At 43.7% G+C, this 22,518-nt stretch overlaps 2 protein-coding genes across 7 annotated transcripts; one reads left to right on the forward strand and one right to left on the reverse strand.

Annotated features, from left to right (window-relative positions):
* Positions 1-93: 93 nt before the first annotated feature.
* LOC310764724 (protein-L-isoaspartate(D-aspartate) O-methyltransferase-like) lies at positions 94-11,499 on the reverse strand. Of its 6 annotated transcripts, XM_083619165.1 has the most exons (10): positions 10,901-11,309; positions 9,985-10,025; positions 9,507-9,648; positions 7,157-7,261; positions 6,083-6,114; positions 5,124-5,228; positions 4,322-4,442; positions 2,837-2,922; positions 2,194-2,363; positions 94-610 (listed from the first exon to the last, which is right to left on the reverse strand). In XM_083619165.1, exons 3-10 carry the CDS (start codon positions 9,616-9,618, stop codon positions 598-600), a joined length of 744 nt encoding a protein of 247 aa, XP_083475291.1. In that variant the 5' UTR covers positions 9,619-9,648; positions 9,985-10,025; positions 10,901-11,309; the 3' UTR covers positions 94-597. The 6 variants fall into 6 exon arrangements, 4 of the variants coding, with proteins under 4 accessions (XP_083475291.1, XP_083475289.1, XP_083475292.1 ...); XR_014549202.1 differs by lacking the exon at positions 9,985-10,025 and having other exon boundaries at positions 94-1,516; positions 1,596-2,363; positions 11,308-11,495; XR_014549203.1 differs by lacking the exon at positions 9,985-10,025 and having other exon boundaries at positions 94-1,516; positions 1,596-2,363.
* A 268-nt stretch (positions 11,500-11,767) lies between these two features.
* Positions 11,768-20,118, forward strand: CCDC32 (coiled-coil domain containing 32). The gene is made up of 4 exons (XM_083621258.1): positions 11,768-11,998; positions 14,571-14,826; positions 16,683-16,839; positions 17,978-20,118. The coding sequence occupies exons 2-4, from the start codon at positions 14,583-14,585 to the stop codon at positions 18,117-18,119; spliced, it is 543 nt and encodes a 180-aa protein (XP_083477384.1). The 5' UTR covers positions 11,768-11,998; positions 14,571-14,582; the 3' UTR covers positions 18,120-20,118.
* Positions 20,119-22,518: the final 2,400 nt, after the last annotated feature.

The raw sequence follows: 22,518 nt of genomic DNA on the forward strand, positions 1-22,518 counted from the left end.
CTACTGATGAAAACAGATGCTTGAGGAGAGTCCTCATCCAGCAGGACAAATTGTATTATGAGTGTGATAGTAAAAACAAAGAAGAAAAGCAAGTTCCAAGTTCATTAGTTTATTAGATTGAGATGTTACAATTGCGGGCTATTTTCAGTTATGTCCTTTTTCAGAAGTAGAAGACCAATTAAATTATTCTCCCAACAGCAGACGGCCACATAAGCATTGCTTCCTTGCATAATAAAAAGGCATATTGTGCACAAACACCCACCTCAACTTTTTCTTTTGCTTCTGCATGCAGGTTTTTTTTTTGTATCCTATGAAACAGCTGGACTGATGCTAGTTATCAGTCTTGAACCTATCACTCTGCTTTGCCTTCCAATTCCAAGAGTTCTTGGAGTTAACAGAAAATGAATCTGTTAGCCTGGTGGAAGGACTGATCCTAGCTTCCCTCACATTACAAGAGTTGTTATCTTTAATAGTATTAAAGAAGTCCATTTAAGAAGCAGTGCCTTATGCATTTATCTGCACAGCATAGGAATGCCTATTCTTTCCAAACATAGTTCACAGGTTTTCCAAAGATCCTTTAAAGGTGATTTAAGATCTTTAAAGTTCACCCCTAAAGAAAGAGAGACAATTGACAATTAATATAAGCATACATGAATATATTTTCGCAAAAATCAAGTGTTCACACTTAGCTGGAAAGATGAAAATATTGCCCAAAGTGAAATGGTATTCCTTGCCTTGAGTTTTCTCAAAGATAATATATACAGCTAAGTGGTAGAGACTATAATATAAGCAGTTAATGAAATCACAGATAAAAAGGGAAATGCCATTAGGTTAACATGCAAATATCTATGAATATTTGATCACACCAAGAAAATGATGGCTCTGCAATTCATTTGATTCAGGAGTTTTACTCTTCATTTACAAAAATAAGACCTTAATGTTGGGAAGTGACATGAATATTGGGAAAGGGCAATGTAGATTTTCTAAACTTCAGATATAAAAACATTTTTTTACATATAGAAGCGGGAATAAATAGCCATTTGTGGGTGTTGTCTCTGCATGCAAGCAAAGCCTCCACACAGGGAAGGATCATGCCAATAGCATCATTTGTATTAAATGCCCCCAGCAGATGCTGGATCTTCTTGGGCCAAATATTATGGACCTGTTTCAAAGTTTCGACCTTCAAAATTGATGTTTGTGGGCCTTTTAAATATACATTCTGACTGATTTTTTTAACATAGATTCTACCTATTCATCTGTGTTTACAAGAGGCAATAGAGTTTTCCTTATCCCATGTATCACGAGGCACAGTACAATCACTACTTGGTCTTATATTTTCCCTGTGAACAAGGGCTAATGGAAACACTGGCTTTCTCTTGCCCAATAACAGTTTAGCTATAATAACCTGGTTTGAAAACTCAGCTCTTGGCTTGCCATTGTTCAGTGTCCCGTCCTCCCTACTTCATTGACGTTTACATCCTGCTTTAATTAAACCACAATTAGCCATTATGTCTGACTGCAGTTGAATATCATTTTTTAAACGCTCAGTCTAACCTGCCTCACAGGGTGGCTATGGAGATTAAATTAAAGACCACCTTGAGCTCCTTGAAGAAAAAGGTGGGTGGTTAATGCAATAAACAAACAAACAAACAAATCCACATAAAAAGAGCCTGCTGGATCAGGTCAGTGGCCCATCTAGTCTGGAATCATGTTCTCACAACCGCATGCCTGTGAGAAGACTACAATCTTACTGAAAAATAAGCTTAGCTTTGTTCAATTGGGCTTTCTTGCGAAAGTGCCTGGAATCCCAGCGTTACATAGCCTTAAAAAGAACATTAAGTTACCTCTGTATTGGGGTGGGGAAACTTTTTGGTTTGACTGATGGTTCTGATCTGGAAAAAATGGACTTATGAGACAAATGGACCCAGGCCAGGCCACATTTGGTCCATGGGACAAAGGTTCCCACTCCCTGTATGTTTCCCAAGACATTTACTCTCTGTTTTAAGAGAATACACAGTTTTTTAAAAAATGGTTTCACTACGAAGTTGCTCACAGCATATTAGTATCTTTGCCTAATAAACACACCCTGTGATAGGGATTCTCTTTTTAGTAGTGCTGTAACTGTGGGGAAAGTGAGCTTTTATCCAGCAATGCCTTGGAACACAAGAGGGTAGGAGCTTATTAACAATTTACCGAGGCCACTGTTTCTCTTTGTCTGTCAGAGGGACATATATCACACCCATCAGCTGCTTTTCCACAATCTGCCCGTCTTTGGTTTTGTCATACTGCATCAAAACCTGGTTTCCACCCTCTGGCCCTACGGGCAGAATTAGTCGTCCTCCAGGTTTCAGCTCATTCAGCAACTAGTAGTAAGAATCAATAAGAGCAAAGGCAAAACAGAAACAAAACGGAGAAATTCAGTTTCCACGTACACACAAAAGGGAAGTAAGACAAACTGAACACTGTTCTCTGGCTCTTGAAGTAGTCCATGAAAAGCAGCCATTTCCAAAATAAAAATTAAAAATGGCAACACATTTGCTACTCACTTATACCTAAACACTCTCTGTGTGATGTGCTGAGAAATGCCAAGAGTGAACCATTTTTCTTACACCTCATGTCAATAGAAACGTGGTCAAATCTCCAGGCCATCAGAGATTTCAGTATGTAAAATATTGTCTCTGTTCTATTCAATTTTAGTTCTCTTTCCTTATGATAACAGCTGAAACATATTGCTATACTTTTTTCACAACAGTCTTTTAGACTTAGTAAATTAACCGCTTCAAAAAGGTTCCAAGCCAGAGCTGAGAGGAAAGAGACAGGCAACTTTTTCTCTTACCTCCTTTGGCACTGTGGGTGCAGCTGCTCCAACATGGATGGCATCGTAAGGGGCTTCTTCAGGGTACCCCTTTCTGCCATCCCCAACTGTGGAGACAGAAAGAGAATGTGCAGTGAAGGTTCTTGTTCAGATGGCAGCTTCTCCTATACACTTCTCCTTTGCCTTTCCTTTCACTTGGCATCTGCGTGCAAGGAAGACTTGTATGCAGATTATGTTGGCACTGGGGGTATCAAAATGAAGTATAATAACCATAGTGAGAGACCTGAAAAAGATAACCGTGCTCTTTGATATTACCAAGGTTAGGTGGAATTGGGAAAGCAGAACTAAAGAGACGTGGGTGGCGCTATGGTCTAAACCACTGAGCCTCTTGGGCTTGCCGATCAGAAGGTTGCCAGTTCGAATCTGTGTGACGTTGGTGAGGTCCCATTGCTCTGTCCCAGTTTCTGCCAACCTAGCAGTTCAAAAGCACACCAGTGCAAGTAGATAAATAGGTACCACTAAGGCGGGAAGGTAAATGGCATTTCCATGCACTCTGACATCTGTCACGGTTTCCCGTTGTGCCAGAAGCGGTTTAGTCATGCTGACCACATGACCCAGAAAAGCTGGCTGTGGACAAATACTGGCTCCCGCACCGCAACCCCATAGTTGCCTTTGAGTGGACTTAACTGTCCAGGGGTCCTTTACCATTATTTTTAGATGCTCAGAAATCATTGATCTCGCTTCCTCCAACCTGTTGCTCTCCAGATGTTTCAGACCATAATCTTCATTATCCCTGACCAATGGTCGTGTGACTGGGACCAATGGGAGTTGTAGTCTGGAGGGCTTCAGGCTGGGAAGACCGCATTACAAAAATATACTTCTACATTGCAATCCTGTGTGTGGTTACTTGGAAGTAAGCATTGCGCTCAATAGTGCTTATTCCCAAGTAAGTGTGCTTAAGACTGCAGGCTCGGAAAACTAGCTCTAAATGTGCAATCCTCTGCAGTAGCTTGTTCATTTATTTTCATGAAACAAATCTTAGGGTTATTGCTAGGCTGAAACCGTTCCTGCTAAGTAAAGTTTTCACAAGTGTGAAGGGGTTCTAGCTTTGTTGTTGTTGTTGTTTAGTCGTTTCCAACTCTTCGTGACCCCATGGACCAGAGCACGCCAGGCACTTCTGTCTTCCACTGCCTCCTGCAGTTTGGTCAAACTCATGCTGGTAGCTTCGAGAACACTGTCCAACCATCTTGTCCTCTGTCGTCCCCTTCTCCTTGTGCCCTCCATCTTTCCCAACATCAGGGTCTTTTCCAGGGAGTCTTCTCTTCTCATGAGGCGGCCAAAGTATTGGAGCCTCAGCTTCACGATCTGTCCTTCCAGTGAGCACTCAGGGCTGATTTCCTTAAGAATGGATAGGTTTGTTCTTCTTGCAGTCCATGAGACTCTCAAGAGTCTCCTCCAGCACCATAATTCAAAAGCATCAAATTTGCAAAGGATACCGATGCTCACCTAGAAGCTTCACTCGGCCAGAACTCAACAAAGAGGGATCATCTTCTCTGAGGTTTTTGATGGACTCATGAACCAGCTGTTCAATGTGTTCGATTCCCACTGCCTTCCCTGTGGGACCCACCTGTCAAGAGATGCCACATGTGCTTCAAATCTGTGTTACTACCACAAACAAAATTATCTGAGAGAGCAGAGAGGTTCCCTTTTTTGCAATGCCTGATCAATTTTATCCAATTATTTCTCCATCCAGTTTTAGAATGACAGAAGGATAGTTCCAGTGACTGGTTACCTTGAAAGTGAACAGTCCCTTTGCAGTTATTCCTACAATTTTACCTGTCCCGCGTTCCACATGATCATTAAATATACTAATTGGCCAATTCCAATGGAGGAAAATCTTATAGTACAATTCTATGCATGCCTGCTCAGAACCATCGTAAGTCATGTTGAATTAATGAGACATACTCCCAAGGAGCTGTGTATAGGACTGCAGCCTCATTCTATCCCCCCCCCCCCAGTGCTAGGCAATTTACTTGACAGTGGAGGAATAGTTTCAGAATTCTATATGTAGAGAGGCGTTTCTTGTTGCTTTTGTTAAAATTGTGTTAAAACTAAAATTCACTTTAGCAGACCCCTTGCAATTTATCCAAATTCAATCATTTTCAGCAGTCAAATCCTGCTCTACAGAGAAGCAACACCAAACATATGCATAAGATCATCTGTTCTTTAAGAAGGTAAGCTTTACAAGTAGACGTTTTTAGCCAAACAGGAAAAAAAAGGATTTCCTCTCAATTTCCATTCTGCTTACCATCCTTGCAAAGCAAGCTGTGAGGTATCCACTTCCTGATCCGACATCTAACGCCTTTGCTCCTTCCACTAGCTGGTCCTTCAGTAACTCAAGGGCATGAGCATGCTGTGGGAGAAAGCAACTATATTTCACTCTTCCCACACCGGCATCTTTCACGATCCCCTTGCCAAAAGGCAACAAGAAGCAGGATGGTTAAGATACACAGTCTTACTAAAGATTTTGAGGTTGCTTCTGCTAAGTTGACGCCCACAGATATTTCAGCTGAGGAATTTCTCCGAGGCATGTTAAAGTTTGCAATAGAGGCACACACAAGGTGTGGAGAAGAAACGACTAGACTGCCTGCTCCCAAGGAGCCTCGATGATATGCAAGGGGTGGGGTGAGACTGAGAGGGCCTGCAAGTTTTCCAGCTCCTCCTGGTGGCTTCAAAGCCTCAGTAGCAGTCATGGAAAGGGAGGGGAAGGGCCTGAGACTGAAGAAGGCAGATGCAGTCTCTTGAGACAGGATAAAGGAGGTGATGTCAAGCGGTAGACCAAGATACCTACTTCTGCCCCATGATGAGCAGGACATTTTTGACCTGATAGCCAGCCAGCAGCAAGTGCAACCTGTATTCCTGAATGAAGCAAGGAACAGCTGTCCTAAGCTCTGAGGGGTTTGGGACCACCCCAAAACCGGTGGGCTTGTTTACACGCATTTCCAGCACACAGGATTGTTCAGCCAATGCCTAGCAGAAAGAATTCGCCATCGTCACCAATTCAGGGGATCTCAGGCAACAGGACCACAGAAGATTGCCTAAAACCAGCACCATTGCTAGCCAGAGAAAGCAGCGCTCGGCCAAATGAACCAATGAAATGACTCTGCATAAGGCAGCTGCGATGGTTCATGGCCTTTGTGCTTCCTCAACCACTGAATGCTATCAATGCATATACTGTATATTATTGGATGTAAAAGTATGTCTTACCATGTGAGGAGCACTGATGGTTGCCTTGTACCCTGAAAGAAAGCTGTGGATAAGTTTGCTTTTCATGTTATAACTACAACAATTGGAGCATTTTCTAGCGATTTGTACGTTTCTCACCACAAATCCGCCCTTTCGGTTTTCCTAGACAACTCAAAGACCTAAGGATTTCCAGCTTTCAGTTTGACATACTATCTGTAGAATATTTTGTCCACTTTGCTAGTTTTCAGAGCTTACTTTTGCAGCCCATGCACAAAGGACAACTCTCAGTCTTACAGAATTAAGACTTCAAATGATCTTGGGCTGCTAGAACGCTGGGCTGAAACTAACACGATGGAATTTGACAGAGATAAAGGCGAAGTCCTGCATTTAGGTGCAAAACACACAAATGAAGGTGCAAGGATAGAGTGGAGGAGACCTGGCTTGGCACAAGCTGAATGAGTTAGTAGTGTGATGCAGCAGCTAAAAAGCCAATGCCTGAACAGTAGCCATAGTGTCCTGATGAGAAGAAATAATGGTTTCACTTGCTTTCTAGACTGGCCAGGCTGCATCTGAGGTAGAGTCCTGTTCTGGATGCCACATTTTAAGGAAGACATTGAGAAACTAGGGAGGTGTCCAGAGCAGGGTGACCAGGATCATTCAGAGATCTGGAAACCATGCCCTATGAAGAATGCTTGAAAGAGCCAAGTACGTTTAGCCTAGAGAAGATTAAGTGGAGACCTGACAGCCACCTTCAGATATCTGAAGGGCCGTCATGCAGAAGGAGTAGATTTGTTCACAGGGATTTGCTCCAGAGAACAGGACTAGAATCAGCAAGTGGAAGTGGCAGGGAAGCAGATGCTGGGAAAGGGTTAGGAAAGCTTCTTAATGGCTCAAGGGTGGAACAGTCCTGCCTTGGGAGGTAGCGAGCTGGAGATATCTAAGCAGAAGCTGAGCTAGATGACTTCTGAGATCCCTCCCAACTTTAGATTCTAGGATTTGGAGAGTTCCCAAAAGACAATGCTATGGACAATATGGTCTCTAAAATATGCAGTATTTCCTTTAACTGACATTGCAATCTACAGCAACATTTCTTACCAATTGACTGAGGAGAGTCCATATATGGAAAATACTTGATATAGTGGGATCTGTCTGTTGCCAACAACACTTTAAGGACTTGCTGAGACTTAATCACACCATTTTCTACAGAAAAACACGAGAGAGGATAATAAGGTTGACAGCAGCATACTTTTTATTACTATTTATATTTAGTATCACTTTTAGGTTGTTCAATACTGAATTTTACTGCACTGTGATCCAAAGACAGGTACTAATTTACACTGTTTTTTTAATTTTTATTTATTTATTGCATTTCTATCCTGCTTTTTCCTCCAAGGAGCTCAAGGTGGCATACATGGGTCTCCCCCTCCTCATTTAATCCCCACAACAGCCCTGTGAGATAGGGTAGGCTGAGACAGTGACTAGCCTAAGGTCACCCACTGAGCTTCATGGCCAAGTAAAACCACAGAGCCTAGGACTTGCCAATCAGAAGGTTGGCAGTTCGAATCCCCGCAACGGGGTGAGCTCCCGTTGCTCGGTCCCTGCTCCTACCCACCTAGCAGTTCGAAAGCATGTCAGAGTGCAAGTAGATAAATAGGTACCATTCCGGTGGGAAGGTAAACGGCGTTTCCGTGCGCTGCTCTGGTTTGCCAGAAGCGGCTTAGTCATGCTGGCCACATGACCCGGAAGCTGTACGCCAGCTCCCTCGGCCAATAAAGTGAGATGAGACCCGCAACCCCAGAGTCGGTCACGACTGGACCTAATGGTCAGGGGTCCCTTTACCTTTACCTCCCAGGTCCTAGTCCAACACTCTAACCACCACACCACACTGGCTCTCATTGTATCCACTATTTATCCATACGCATGCATGCAACACACCAGGGAGAGGGAAAGGGGGTTATTGCTCTAGACCCCAAATTCAGCAAATAAATCTTGGGTGCTGAAACCCAGCCACATCGCTCAGCTCCAGTCCATGCGAATAAGTCCACATATGCAGACCACCCTGCTACTGCCTGTGAAAAGCTGGTGCAGGTTTGCAATCCTAATCCTCTGGTGTTAAGAGGTGGGCAGTTTAGGATGCATCACCTCTTTGCTTGCGGTGTGGCTCTACTACATAACAAGCCCAAGCTCCACCCGAGATGGTGGGACACTACTGCCAGTGGGTCTCCTGCCAGAGGCAGCCAGTAGAAACGCCCCCCCCAAAAAAAATAAGGGCAACAGAGGTTTCAGACCCAAGGGGCCCAAGGAACTGGTGCAGCACCAATGGACCACCCTCCCTACCTTCCACCCTAACCAGCAATAGCAAGCTGGGATTTGGATGCAGGGGAGGTTCTGCTCGTCCTTGGCCCCGATTATAATTGGTCCCTCTGTTCCCATGAGCTGCAAAATAGAAATCAGCTCATCTAGACAATTTGGGAACAGACTCACATTCAGGTCACTGGCTACACCTCACGTAAAATAAGAGAAAAAGCAATTGCTCTCAATAGCTTTGTGTAAAAATAAACCCTGACCAGTCCTGTTCCATATGAGGGCTTTACCGAAAAATACCAAACGCAAAGAGATCTATTCTCAGAGACAGTGCTTTAAGCTGGGTTTGACGTTCAATAAAACAGCTTGGGAAAGTGTGACTGGGGAAATGAACTTGACTTAAGATTTCACCTCTAGAACTGCACAGATTATGCTGTGCTCTCTTAGGATGTCATTTACACATTATCATCCATTCCACAGAAAAGATCCACACAATTGGCCTAACATTGCAGCTGTGCCCTGGGTGAGCCCAAGGAAAAACAGGTGCAATGGCAGGGCTGTAACTTGCAAAATATACTCATTTTCTTTAAAAAAAATAAACAATCGTTGGACGGACAAATACAGAAAGGTTCCCAGTTAATTGTTTTGCTTTTTTATGGCCATCATAGCCACTGGCAGATTGACTCTCCTGGTTTCTGTACTGTCTGAGTAAGCTCCCATCTAAGACAGGCAGCCTGACAATTATGGATTATTGCATTCCCAAAGAAACTCATTAGAAGAAATGGCTACCTGCCTCAGCTGTAGGGGAGCTGAGCCTCTGCATGCTCTGAATAACCTCTCTTAAATTAGATGCTTAGGATGGATTTCTCTATTGCATCATTTGTGGCTGCTTGTATAGCTGAATACATAGGCAGAGCAGACAGACACGAGCCCAGAATCTTAAAGCTCATATGCAGGTAGAATTTTAAAACAGGTTTTCACACTGACATCCACTCCACGAAATAGGTGTCAAGTCAACAATGCTAGAAATAAGTGAGGATTTTGGACAGTATCCAAACATTTCATCAGCTGTTTTAGAGGTGAGCCCTGAACGTCAGGCTGCTGCCGGTCCTTGGTTCTGTTTGCTCTGTATTGTACTTACTGTAAAGATTGTTGATCAGTTCCGCATGTGTCTTTCCAGTCGAGGTCCAGGCCATGGTTCTTGTCAGCAGGAGTCCCATGAGCAAGGTGGCAAAAGGCAGCGTACAGCTCATCCCATAAAAATGTGCAGGGGATTCCCAAGCCTGACCAGCCAGTCACAATGAACCAAAGAGAGAAAGTTTTTTTATATTTAGAGCAAGATCATGTAACGCCTCATAGAAACCAAATCCTCCACACGCAGGAGCCGCCAAGATTAAGAACAGATGCACAGATGCAATACAGGGAAATCTGGAGAACACATTTGCCGTCTAAGTCAAATACTAACAGACTGTTTGATGTCAATAAAAGTACTGCTAATAAGTTTAAAAAAAAACAAAAAAACCCCCCACCAGTCCAAGAAGTTAGAAGAGAGATATTAGAGCATTGGACTAGGTTCTGGGAAAGTCGGGTTAAAATCCCCACTGTGTTATGAAACTCACTGAGTATGTAGATAAAGAAGGGTCTACACCACCTTGAGCTCCTTGGAAAGAAAGGTGGAATGCAAATGTATTAATAAATAAATAAATTTTGTTATCACAGTGACAAAAATAAATACAAACTAAGGACATTGATAAACGTAAGGAGTTGGCCAAGATATTTTACTGTCTGTGGCCAAGCGGCACATAGCAGTGCACGGCATGTCCTCCTCGCTACAATCAGGGTGTATTGCAGCCAATGGCAATCAAAGCTATTTTGGCACGTGAGGCAGAAAACCCTACAAACACCTCCTTTCTGGCAGCAAGACTACAATAATAATTGTAACATTATAAAATAAAATTATAAAATAGAACAACAGACACTTTGCTGCCTATTAATGGGACTCAAGATGTGTTGTCCAAGGCAGCCGCCTCACACGGCCAAGGCTGTAGGTGTGGGCAGGGAGGGCCAGTAAAGGGGAGTGGGCAGGTTAAGCTAACAAGTGAAATAATTTGCAATAGTGCTCATCTATTCTTTTTTGTAGAGACTGGGCTGTGACTGTAATTGTCTGCAAAGCTATGTCACTGACTTACAGTACATCAACTTGTAGAACGAATGGGAAAATGGATTTTTAAAATACTACATGTATAAAATATTACATGCATTACCAACCTGTTTGTATGGGTTGCCAACTTACTTGTGAGTGGTCACACAAATAACATAAATAACAATTATCTCACTTGGCGGTTTTTGTTTTTGCATTGCATTTCCTTCTGACCACACTGATTGCAATTTCCACCCACATAAATATCTACCTGTAACTTAGGACAACACTTCATGTATATGAGGGAAATGGACTGCTGCCCACAAAACCCGATGCCACAATAAATGGGCTAGCCTTTAATGGTACCACAGTGTTATTACCATCCTCAAACATACATATTTGTTCCTCAAAGCATGTGTGTCTCAAAGCAAAAACAAGGCATTGGATGAAGGGCAGTCTACGAATTTGATAAATAATAATAAAAGGAAATGTCCGCCCCACTAAAAGATGAGAATAAAAAGAGGCACTTCAAGAGTGTCTTATGATGGGGAAGGTGGGGGAAGGGAAGAGCCCATATGCAAGGCTCCTTAGTGGTAAGAGGAGGTGGGCTGGACTGGGCTCCGACTCCTCTTCTGAGGAGCCCCTCTGATGCCTCCCTCCCAAGCGCCAGGAGAAGAGAGAGCAGACTGCTGTCCCCCCAAATGCAGCTCAGGCTCGAGCAGCCCTCCCGCTTCCCAGAGAGAACCAAGACCCAGGACCCCGTCCCCAGGACCCCACCCCTCCCACAAAAAGGCGGACTCACCTGCGCAGTCGCACTAAGTCCTCCGCACTCGCATTCTCGCCCTCCTAGCTCCTCCTCTTTCAGCAGCAGCTGCTTATTACGGCATTTGAGAGTAACTGGGGGAATTGAGGCTTGCTGTTGTTTACGCTGTTGCGTAAGCGGGAGAGAGAAGCCGCCGTTCAGTAACTTCCGCCCGGCTTTAAAATGTCGCGCGAGACGGGTCCTAAAGAGATTGGATAAAATAAAGATACCCTCACTTCCGGTTCTAGTTAGGCACTTCCATGCTCAGAGGCCTGAGGGGTGGGGGAATGTCCGTGCAAAATTGTCAGTGACGTAGCGATAAAGCTGACAGGCCCTCCTGGTTCCTCTGCTCTGAAACAATCACGCCCGCCGCGCCCTGCCTCCAGAGGTTATTTCTCCTTGATTTCTCCACCGTTCTTACCCCTCACCTCCTGAGTTTGTCAAGGGGAACCGGAAGTCTTGTTTGCGAACCATTCAGCCTTCTCCTTTGCTGCTTGCCAAGCTTCGGTGGTGATTGGTATCCCTCCGCAGCCTATGGGAGCGGGAAAGCTGTGCTCGGTTCACTGATTGGCCAGTTTGGGACAACAGTAGGTTCCTCGCTCCCCGCCCCGCCCTTCCTGGCTCCCGAGACTTCTGCCCTTTGTGGACTCTGAAAGCGACGGAGGGGGCAGAGCAGCCTCAGCCGCTCCAGGTAGGCGAACAGGAGGGGCGCAGGAGGGGACGCCGGCACGGGGGGGGGGGGATGCGGGTGCATGGGAGGCCGTAGGCCCCGGGGGAGGCAGGGGACCACCTGGAAAAGCCACCGTGAGAGGCCTCTCCCGCCAGGCGCGTTTGCTCTCCTGACCTTAACGCCAAGAGCTACTCTCAGGATTACTCCGAATGTCATCGCCGCCGCAAACACGCATAATAAATAATAATTTTTTTTAATTTATATCCCGCCCTCCCCAGCCGAAGCCGGGCTCAGAGCGGCTAACAACAGTAAAAAATAACACATTTTACATAAAATCATAATCATTTCATTGAAATACTGTGCAGTCTAAAATCAATTCATTCTAGAATCAATTCAGAGTCAGGAGGTGTGTCCAGTTTATGATTGCAAAAGCGCCCACTTTTTCTTGGTGGTGGGGGAAATACGATTTTATCCCCTTGCCTTATTGTCCCTGGTGTCCTATTGCTTTTATCTCGTGCGCAGCCGGATCCCAGGTCTGTGGACTTGGAGGGTCGTGTGTCCGAAGTCCAGTGGCAGAAGCCTGGCCTGGTCACAGCGACCAGGGGAGGTGTCTGCTGTGGCTTTTCTCTGACCGACCCCCCAGCCCCCCTGAGGCCTTACTCCCAACCTGCTGCTTCACACCATTGGAAAGAGCCAGTCGCTTAGCAGTTGACTATTTTGACTGTTGCTGTAAGATGTATGTGCGAAACGCGGGTCATGAAAACATTGACACCCACGAATGATACAGCACACGTAGACAGGCTCGATCGTCCTTTAGAAATCCCGGTAGCAGATGTCCTGTTCTGCGTTTAATTTTAGTTTCCCGGTACACACTGCGATACAAGAGCAAAACTCTTAACACTGCAGCAGTGTGTGGAATACTGATCAGGGTGCTTGCCACCACCACCCCTTTCAGGATAATCCATTCTGCTAGTTTTCTATTTGTCCTTCCCACTCCTATGGTATTAAGTGTGCCTACTGAGCATGATCAGTCTTTGTTGGGCTTTCTTTGGGTTCCTTGTTGCAAGAAGTACAAGCAGCGACTTAAAGACATTTCTGCTTTGCACATACCTAGTTTGCCCCTTCTGCATATGTGTAGACTTATCACTTCTGCTAACTCTGCCCAGAATGTGGCAATTACACTTGCTGAGGTCTGTGCTTGAAATATACTCTGAGTCGAGAGTGGATTTCATTCTCTTTATTCAGCTCATTGTGTTGAGGAGGAATGGAAGTTCCCCCAGAATGTCTGCTTTAAATACATTATTTACACAATGGGCCCTGCGTGATTGGCTAATTCCAGGATTCTCCTGTAGGCCAATCAGGTTGCGGATTCACTTCCACCTGGAGTTGGATTGGGTGGCTCCTGTGGACCAATCAGACTGCTGCATTTTGGATCCTATTCAACTCAGTACATAACAATGCTGAATAAAGCCTCTTCTGTTATTCCCACCCTTTAGATTTTTTCCCCTAAATATTTTTTGTATGGCTGCACACCTTGAAGTTTCCTCCAAGCCTGCTGATACCTTCGTTCTTTTGCCTACCTAAATATTCATACTTGGAGAGTGATTTCTCTATTGGTACGTAGGATGGATTGGTTTGCCAAATCTGATGGCCTGCCTATGGAATACCCCCTATTTCCTATACATGCTTATGTGAACTGGCCCTGAACCTTGTGGTTGGTTGGTTGGCCAGACATTTAAACCATGTTGTTAATTTAGAACGGTCAGAGTTTTTATGCTCCCTTGTTGTAGTCCTTTTTCTAGCAATCATGGGCTCTAATGATAGAATTGTCCTGGATATTTTTTACCCGCCTGTGCCAGTTTTATGTTTCTATATGGTGAAACAGACACTGGCAATTTTCTCAGTGACTTCCCACCTTGCTGAGGTAGGACACTTTACTGACACTCCCACCCCAATCCCGTGCATTCGCCACCATCACTCTCACTGTAACTTCCTACATTAAAAAAACAGCTTCCTGGCATCTTGTTGGTAGGTATCTATAAGACAATAAAGGTTAGCAAGCGGTTTTCTTCACAACCCCTACTACACAATATTAAAATACAAATCACTAATAAAATTTATCACAGCAACATGAACCATGGGATTCAAATGCATAAAAATACATGGTGAAATATATGTACTTTTCTCTGTCCAAACTATTCCTCTGTCTAAATGTTGGGAGAGTTTGAATGATCGTATCTTGGCTTGATAAACCAATATATAAACAAGCCTTATGCCCTTCCACACAGCTCTTCCATTCCTTCCTTTGTTCCTTCATGGTATGAAGTTGGTTAAATATCATGGCTTGACAACCATCTAGGCTGTTACATTAAGTGTTCTTTAGCATAAACCCCATTCTTTTGTTTAGGTGCCTGGATTTTTAGTCTTTGAGCAGTTTGGCTTCTGGCTTCTGTTTTTGTTTGTTTGTTTGTTTTGTTTTAAATGAGAACGGAAAATCCCATGGCTTCTCATCTTTATGGGATAGAAGAGGGAGGAAATATATAGATGTATGTATTATATTACGCAGTTCATAAACTACATATTTCCCCCCCAGGATTTCTCCATCATGATAATGATTGAAAGTATTGACTCCATAGTCACGATTTCCAGCCAGGACCTCTGGGCTGAAATCTGTTCATCCCTGCCACATCCAGACAAGAATGATGAGTCAAGCAATGCATTTGCAGATTCATTCACAGATGCTCACGTTCATGTGGAAAGTCAGAATGAAGTCATGAACACCACTTTCCAAGAAAGCATGAAGCCCTGGGCACCACTGAAGGATTCAGATGCCTATTTGGCATCTTTAGGTCAGTATATTGGGAGCTGCTGAGTTGGAGAATTTGTTGCAGTCAATACCTAACCTTTGAGAATAGTAATTATTAATTGTTAATTATTATTACAGTAACATGACAGGGGTGGGATTGTTCCATCTGTATGCATTTAATCCCAAACAGCAAGTATTAGTGTTTGGATCAGCTGAAAATCAAGGCTTTTGGACTAAAAATCCATTCAGTCCAAAATTATATGTTAAAGACCAGGCATAGGCAAACTCAGCCCTCCAGATGTTTTGGGACTACAACTCCCATCATCCCTAGCTAATAGGACCAGTGGTCAGGGATGGTGGGAATTGTAGTCCCAAAACATCTGGAGGGCCGAGTTTGCCTATGCCTGTTAAAGACAATGGATCTGTTCCACAATAGGTGGACATGGCCTGAAAATCTGTGACCATTGCTACTTTTTGTGTAAATCATTGATCTTAGTCTCTCCTGTACATTTTTTGATCTTCTCGGGACTTCAGAAAGGTTCTACAATTTATTTTTAAGAGCACTGGAATGACAAGATAATTGTCACTACAGAAGTAGGCAGTGTATGAGAGAAAACCTTTGCCCAATTTTGTCTAATTTATTCCTGCATAAATCTCTGAAGAGTATATTAGATTGTTCTTTCCAATAACTTTTGTGCAGCGAGAGAGGAATATAATCCATCTAGTGTTCTGCTGGGAGAAGAAAAGAATTTGCTGCAGCTAAATTTCCAGAACAAGAACTTGAAGACTTCCATTAAACTTCTTGCTTGTGTGCTCTGCACACAATAATTTCAATTGAGTCTCTCCTTTCAAATATTTCTAGGCAGATGGGTGAGCAGTGATCCTTAACCTAGAATGAAATGTACTTCCATTGTTTATTTTAGTGTAGATACAGATTTAATGCAGAACCATTTCTGATTTCCATTTTTATTATGGGTTTGGGAATGAGAACATGAGTGGGCAGTGGAGGGAAAAGTAGTTTAGCGAGGCATTGCATGCTAGTTCTTTTTTACCGATTCTCTGGCAAAATTAAAATGAGCAAAAGTCAGGACATGGAAGAGAAATATCTAATATAGTGCTGCGGTAAAGTGGATACTTTCAATCAGAGGTGCCCAACCTCGGGCTGGGCAATACCTCGTTTTCAACATTGTACTATATCACCAGCGAAACATCGCAATATACCAATATATCACGATGTCTGAAATAAAGATGGAAGTATGTAGAGGCAATGGCTGGCTTCTTCCCTCATCATGCTTTTTGCATAGTGCACGCGCACACCCACCCACCATGATTTGCGATATATATTGCCAGGTCAAAAATTATGAAACCGATAATAGGGTTGCCATATCTTGAAGAGCAAAAAAGAGAATAGCCTGAGCCTTAGAAAGAGGCATGCATGCACGCCACCCTCTCACGCCCGAGCCTGGGCTGCCAAAGCCGAAGCCCAGAAAAACAAAAAAACCCCTTGACATTTCCTTTAAAATGTAAAAATCTGCCCAGATGGGCATGTTGGCCCCCGAAAGAGGACATGTCCAGGTTTTCCTGGACATATGGCAACTCTAGATATAACGATATGGACTTCAAACCAGTTTTGGACGATATATCACCCAGCCCTAGCTCAACCTGTGCTCATCCACCCCAGATGTTGTTGGATTCCAACTCCCATTAGTCCCACACAACGCAGCCAATAGTCAGGGATGATGGGAGCTGGTGGTCCAGCAACAACGGACAGCCACAGGTTAGTCACCCCGCCTTAAATGGTGGTTTACAATTCATATGAAAACCCATGAAATGGTTTGGATTGAAAATTCCTGACTCTACCTTGGCCACACTTGTGTGATTTCCCCTCCCCGCCTCTAGAGAGAAGATTGATGAGGATAAAGGGTTTGTCACAGGAGGTGACCTCCAAAGACATGCTGCATACTCTTTCTCAGGCGAAGAAAGAATGCTGGGACAGGTTTCTGCAGGAGAAGTCTGAGTCTGAATTTTACACGGAGGGAACTGAATCGGACGAGAGGTAATTCAATGAGGCTTTTATTCATGCAGTGGCTTTTGAAGTGTGCATCTTATTGAAGTGCCCACCACTTATGGAGTAAGGGCTGTTCTTAATTCAAGCCACGGTTTGCCCTCAGCCCTGTTTTCAGTGCCAGGGCTCAGGTCAAAACACACTAGGGTGTTTTTCTGATCGTGTGCAGACTGCATCATGCGCAGACTGGAAAAACCCCTTTGTGCTGTGGGGAAGTAGGGCTGGATTAGGCAGAGTCATCCCTCTGCTCAGGACCCCCCTAGACCTCCCCCATAAAGTGATACCAGCATCACTCTGCTGGCGTGGAACTCCATTCCACTCACCAAATGTGCAGGTGTGGTGCATTTACTGCCTGCAGTAGCCCCCAAAGCCCCCAAATGGGGCACGCCAAAAGATGGGCTGATCTGAACCAAGATCCACTGGATCCTGAGCCAGCCCCGTTGCCATCCCTTGTTGGCCAATGGCCTGGTGCAGCAATTTGCCTGCCTCCCGCACTGCCTTCTGCCCCAACTGATTTGAGTGACAGGGCTGCAGATCTAGTGGTGTCTCTTCCACTCTTACCACGGCCTGTTACTGCCTGGTTTGGGTTTGGATTGCCCTGTTAGTCTGACCCTAGAGGAGACTTTTCCCCAATTCCTATTATCTGTGTATTCTTCTGTTTCTGCTCTAGGTCGAAAACTCATTTCATGTAGAAATCTAGTCCACTGGAAAACTGTTCTAGCTGAGCCATTTCTCCCTGTGCTAGTTTTCTGTGTGTTTCTTCATAGGGGAACAAGGGACTCGCCTATCTGCAGTGTGCCCTCTCTGGAGAGGACCTGTGCTGAACTGATAGGTGTTCCTCAATAGTTGCTTGTCACAGGATTCCGTAAACCGTTGGAGTTTAGCCCAAACCCGAACCTTTTCTAAGATGTGGGGTAGCTTGGACTGAGAGAGTGAATGGCCCAGGGTCACCCAACTTGAGGGCTGAGTGGGATTTGAATTTGGGCCTCTCTAATCTGACAGTCAAAAGTTCCTTCCATTACATTTAGGTAGAAAATAGTTGAAATGATTAGTGGGGATGGGGTGGGGGCTGGTCCTGGCCTTTTGCCTTCTTTCTTTACTGTTCCCTGCCCTTTCTGCTTTCTCTCAGCACTCTGGAACACTTGAAGCGTTGGCTACAGCCTGAGAAAGTGGCCGTCAGCACCGAGGAAGTGCAGTATTTGATTCCGCTCGAGGCTCGTATAGAGAAGCAAGAGACAGAAGAAGAACTGATGATGGCTGTAGAACAGTGAAATGTTGACCTTTGCCTACAGTCCGGGGACTGGTGCAGTTTCTTTTAAAGCAGCAAGAGGAGGGAAGTGCCAGTGCTTGGTGATAGTAGACCACACTTTCCACTGTACTTCTTAAATTTCAGTGGCTTTGAAGTTGCAGATTTAAATCTAGTCATATGTAAGAATCTACTAAGATGACTGAACATAAAAGGCAGTGGATATAATCTTTGGATAATGAGATGGACTGGAGTCAGGCATGGGAGTGAAGAGTTCATCCATTTGCTTCGCTCTTCTCCTTTATGGTCTCTTTTTTGGGGGTCTGCGTCATTCCCAGAGGTTTTTGTTGTGTTCTTTTTGGAGGACTTGCATGCACATGGATCCTGTAAACTGCATTATTTCAGACAATTCGTCACCTCACACTTCAATGGACTGTGCAGAAACATTGTACTCTCAAATTTCAGGACGTGAAAACATTCCTTTCCTCACAGCATATAATCCCCAAATGTATGACTTCTAAGACTGAAACTCGTGTGTATCTCTTTTCCCAACTTTTTTTTTAAGCCCAAGCATGCCTGTATCTTTTCCTCTGTGAAGTGAAAAGCAACCGCGGGTGCAGTTTTGAGTGATCTTGGCAACCTTTGCTTTTGGTTTTAGGAAGAAAAAAAAAATTGGGGGGATAAAATACACACCACTACATTTTACATTCAGTTTCAGTCTTAAAGAGATGAAGCGTCTTCTACTAGAAAAAACCCACACAGCCCTCTTTTTGTTAAAATTGTTGTCTTTGTCCTTGCAAGCAAGCAGGTCTTGAATTGAAAAGTGTAGCACTTCATGTAGTTATTTTCTTAAAACTCTGAATTTAAAACTGTTCTGGAATGGAGCTACTTTGCTTTGCCATTCATGAGATCTGATTTCCCCAAGTATCTTTTCCAGCTAATGGAATATCCATGCTTTCTTCTTCACTCTCAGTTTCCCTTGCTGCAAGAAGAAAAGAAAAATGTATTCCGAAACAATATGGAATTAAAACTGTAGGAACTTAGTTGGCATAAATAAGACCAAGTATGAAATCAGTGGTGAGCTGGATAAGGAGGATGTAGTTCATTAACCTTTTTACTCCCTGTGGCATATTCACTTATGTGTGTGTGTTTCGTGTGTGTCAGTGCATGCAAAAGGAGGTGAAAATGTTTGTGCTGCAGCCACATGTCATGCCCTGACTTCATTTTCATTACGTTCCCTCACTCCGTGGCCATCCATAGCCCTTCACTGCTCCCTTCCCTGATACCTTTCAACATATGTAGCAGCCCAGGCCAGTTGCTGCTTTTGTGCCATTTTCCCCTCACTGACTTTCTGCTTCTTGCAGACAGTGGAGTTGCAATAATGCAAACAACTGGATCTGATTGCATGGTGATATCATTGAAAGCAAACTTGGTTTGAATATTTTTTTTGCCATTGGTGATATGTTATGTCTGAATGGCCATATAGTGACTTCACTGGTCTCAGAGTGCTTTTTTTGAAAAAGGTAACAAAGCAATAGCTGAATTGGGTTTGGCACTGCTGGCAAGCCAAGATGGCAAAATAGGAAATACTGAACCTGGAAAAAAAATTAGCATAGCACTAGGTACGTGTGTTTCTGAAGTATTTGGAAATGTGTGCTGTGGTTGCCTGCTCTCCAAAATTGCAGTTTTGCTGAAATTATCCGGAAATTTGTTAGACAAAACATCTCAAAATTGGGGAAGTTTACATTTTATTATTTCCCATCATTTTATGTTTCACTTCCCTCTGAGTTTTTCTGCTCTGGTAATATGCTATGGATGATGAACTGCATATATTGCTGTCACATTGGTGGGATAGTCTCTAGGTTGTCTATTTGCGTAGTTAATATGCCTTTTCAAAATTGAGTTTCACTGACTTCTGTCTTGATCCATCAAAACATATTTGCCTGTTGTATAAATGATGTACCTTTGTGGCTCTTCACATGGTTTTGTGTTGTGATAGAAGAACATGCGATTTCAGAACTGAGGCTTTTAAAGTTTGCTGTCTTTATTTAGTGTCATCAGTGCATTAGGCTCTACACAGAGTATGGAGGAGTTAGGAACACACACACACCCTTTCCCGGTGAATTAAAAGGATAGGGCCCTCCTTCCTTGGAGGTTGGTTTTCCATCTGTCATGGATGCTTTAGTTGAAATTCCTGCATTGCAAAGAGTCAGACTAGATAATCCTCAGGGTCCCTTGCAACTTTACAGTTCTATAATTCTATGAAAAGGAGACACCAGGACCTGAGAAAGAAGTAGCAAGAGGGAACGGTTAAGTGGGTAGGATTAGGAACAGGCAAATTGAAACTAGGGAACAGCAAGAACCAGTGGAGGCTGATCCATTGGGGAAAATGTGGTGCTGCCCCACCAACCTCAGATTCCTCCAAGTCTACCTGCCTTCCTTCTTATTTATGCTGGTTAGAGGAGAGAACTTAACCGGGAGTCCTGCTTAGGATAACATGCTAAGCCAAACTTCAGCTAAGCTCAGCATGGGAGCAAGAAGAATTGGGGCAGAGCACCTGCAAGCCCATCTCTGGAAGCCTGGACGATTGTATGGTCTCCATAAGGCACAATTTGGTTGACCATGTCATGTGAACCAGGCCTGTGTTCCCTGTTTAGCAGGAGACAAGAGAAGCAGAACTAGGTCCCTGTGCATGATGCAGTATATGGGCACAAACCCTGGGTTCATCACACAGTTAATATTATTTCCTGCTAAATGACAAATCCATGGAGCAATTGCTATCCTGGCAGGTCAAACTACTCCTGGGTGTGTGGGTGTGACATCATATTGTTTCTATTTTAAAATGTACTGTTAGTGCTAATCACAGCAGTTGCCCTAGACTCTGAAGAAGCATCAATTAAAACACTTTTCCATTTCCTCTGTGGCCTCTCTGTTGATTTTGCCAATATTTTTTATTGATTTTCCATAATTTTTCACAAATTGCCACCAAATTAAAACAAATTCAATACAAATTTAAAAGCTGACTTCCCACCCACCCACAGATGTCCCCTCTTTGCTGCTCCCAATAAAATAACTTTTCCAACTATCATTTCAAAATACTTTCATCCCTTCTCCCTACACATCGCCTGTTCAATTACCAATTTCTGCTATGGCTTTTATACATTGTTATAACCTGTCCTCAAAATAGTTGTGTGGAGTAAATCCTTTTTATCTATAGTGGTCGTTCATCAATTTTCAAACATTTCCTTCTGATACCTCTTGAGGAACACTTTGAAAATGACACCTCTTGAAAATGAAACCCCTAGATTTTTTTGCATAAATATATAATATACATGATTTTGTACCTTTTGATGTCACCTGGATTCAGCCAGATGTTTCAAGGAGGACCAGAAGCGGAACACAAAGGCAGCATGCCTCCTTGTATCTCATTATGCCTGCCCAATTTCAAAAGCATGTGATCAGCTTAGATATCTTCCATGAGCGATCTATCCATCCCACAGCAGGCCAGTGAGCAGGGAGAAAGAGATTGGTAGAATATTAAAAGAAAAGTCTGCAAGTAAGAGCTGCTTGACAATGGAGCCAGGATGGTGGGCTTTTTCCCATGCTGGAGGAGGTCTTCGAGGCTGGACAGACATACTGAGGATGCTCCGATTTCCTGCCCACACACTGCTCAGTGGAGGAAGTCAAGAGCTACAGGAACGTCCTTAACATCTGGCCATCCAAATGTCTGCTTGAAGTGGAGATGGGATCTATTGTTGGCAACATGCTACTCCAATGATATTTTGTTGCTCTGTTTTTGTTTCTTAATATTCCTATACGCGCGCACACACATAGATCACATAACATTATTGCTGGATATGATACGATATGATAACCTTTATTGTCATTGTCCCATACAGAACAACGAAATTGAAAAAATCTACATCAGACATTCAAAAACCAACAAGCCTGCTATCCCAGCTATCCCAGCCTGGTTAGCCCCCTAAAAACTCTGATACCCCATAATTAAATACAATATACTCCAATAGAGACTACCTTACACTGCGTTTAAAACCAAAATTGCATTTGGATAGAAACTGTTTCTCAGGATATAATTTACCACGAGATCTTGTCAAAACATCCTTATTGTGGCTGGAAAGGTAAAGTGCACACGTGATTTAGAATCTTTCATGTATTATTTATTATATGTACAGTGGTACCTTGGTTCTCAAACACCTTGGTTCCCAAACGCCAAAAACTCGGAAGTTAGCGTTCCAGCTTTCGAACGTTTTTTTGGGAGCTGAATGATGTGGTTGTCGGCTATTGTTTCTGGGGCACCGGCACCAATCAGAAGCCACACCTTGGTTTTCGAACATTTCAGAAGTCAAATGGACTTCCAGAAGGGATTAAGTTTGAGACCCAAGGTACCACTGTACATGGAAACC

Source organism: Podarcis filfolensis (genome assembly GCF_964270895.1).
Source record: "Podarcis filfolensis genome assembly, chromosome: 1".
Lineage (NCBI taxonomy): Eukaryota > Metazoa > Chordata > Lepidosauria > Squamata > Lacertidae > Podarcis > Podarcis filfolensis.

Bases quoted from the DNA above. Each gene is read 5' to 3' on its own strand.
- CCDC32 (XM_083621258.1), top strand. From the start codon at position 14,583: ATGATAATGATTGAAAGTATTGACTCCATAGTCACGATTTCCAGCCAG. The intron at 14,827-16,682 runs GTCAGTATATTG...CCCCGCCTCTAG, and splicing joins TGCCTATTTGGCATCTTTAG to AGAGAAGATTGATGAGGATA. The intron at 16,840-17,977 runs GTAATTCAATGA...GCTTTCTCTCAG, and splicing joins GGAACTGAATCGGACGAGAG to CACTCTGGAACACTTGAAGC.
- LOC310764724 (XM_083619164.1), bottom strand. The intron at 4,443-5,123 runs GTAAGCAGAATG...ATCTCTTGACAG, and splicing joins CAGCTTGCTTTGCAAGGATG to GTGGGTCCCACAGGGAAGGC. The intron at 2,923-4,321 runs GTGAGCATCGGT...CTGTCTCCACAG, and splicing joins TGGCCGAGTGAAGCTTCTAG to TTGGGGATGGCAGAAAGGGG.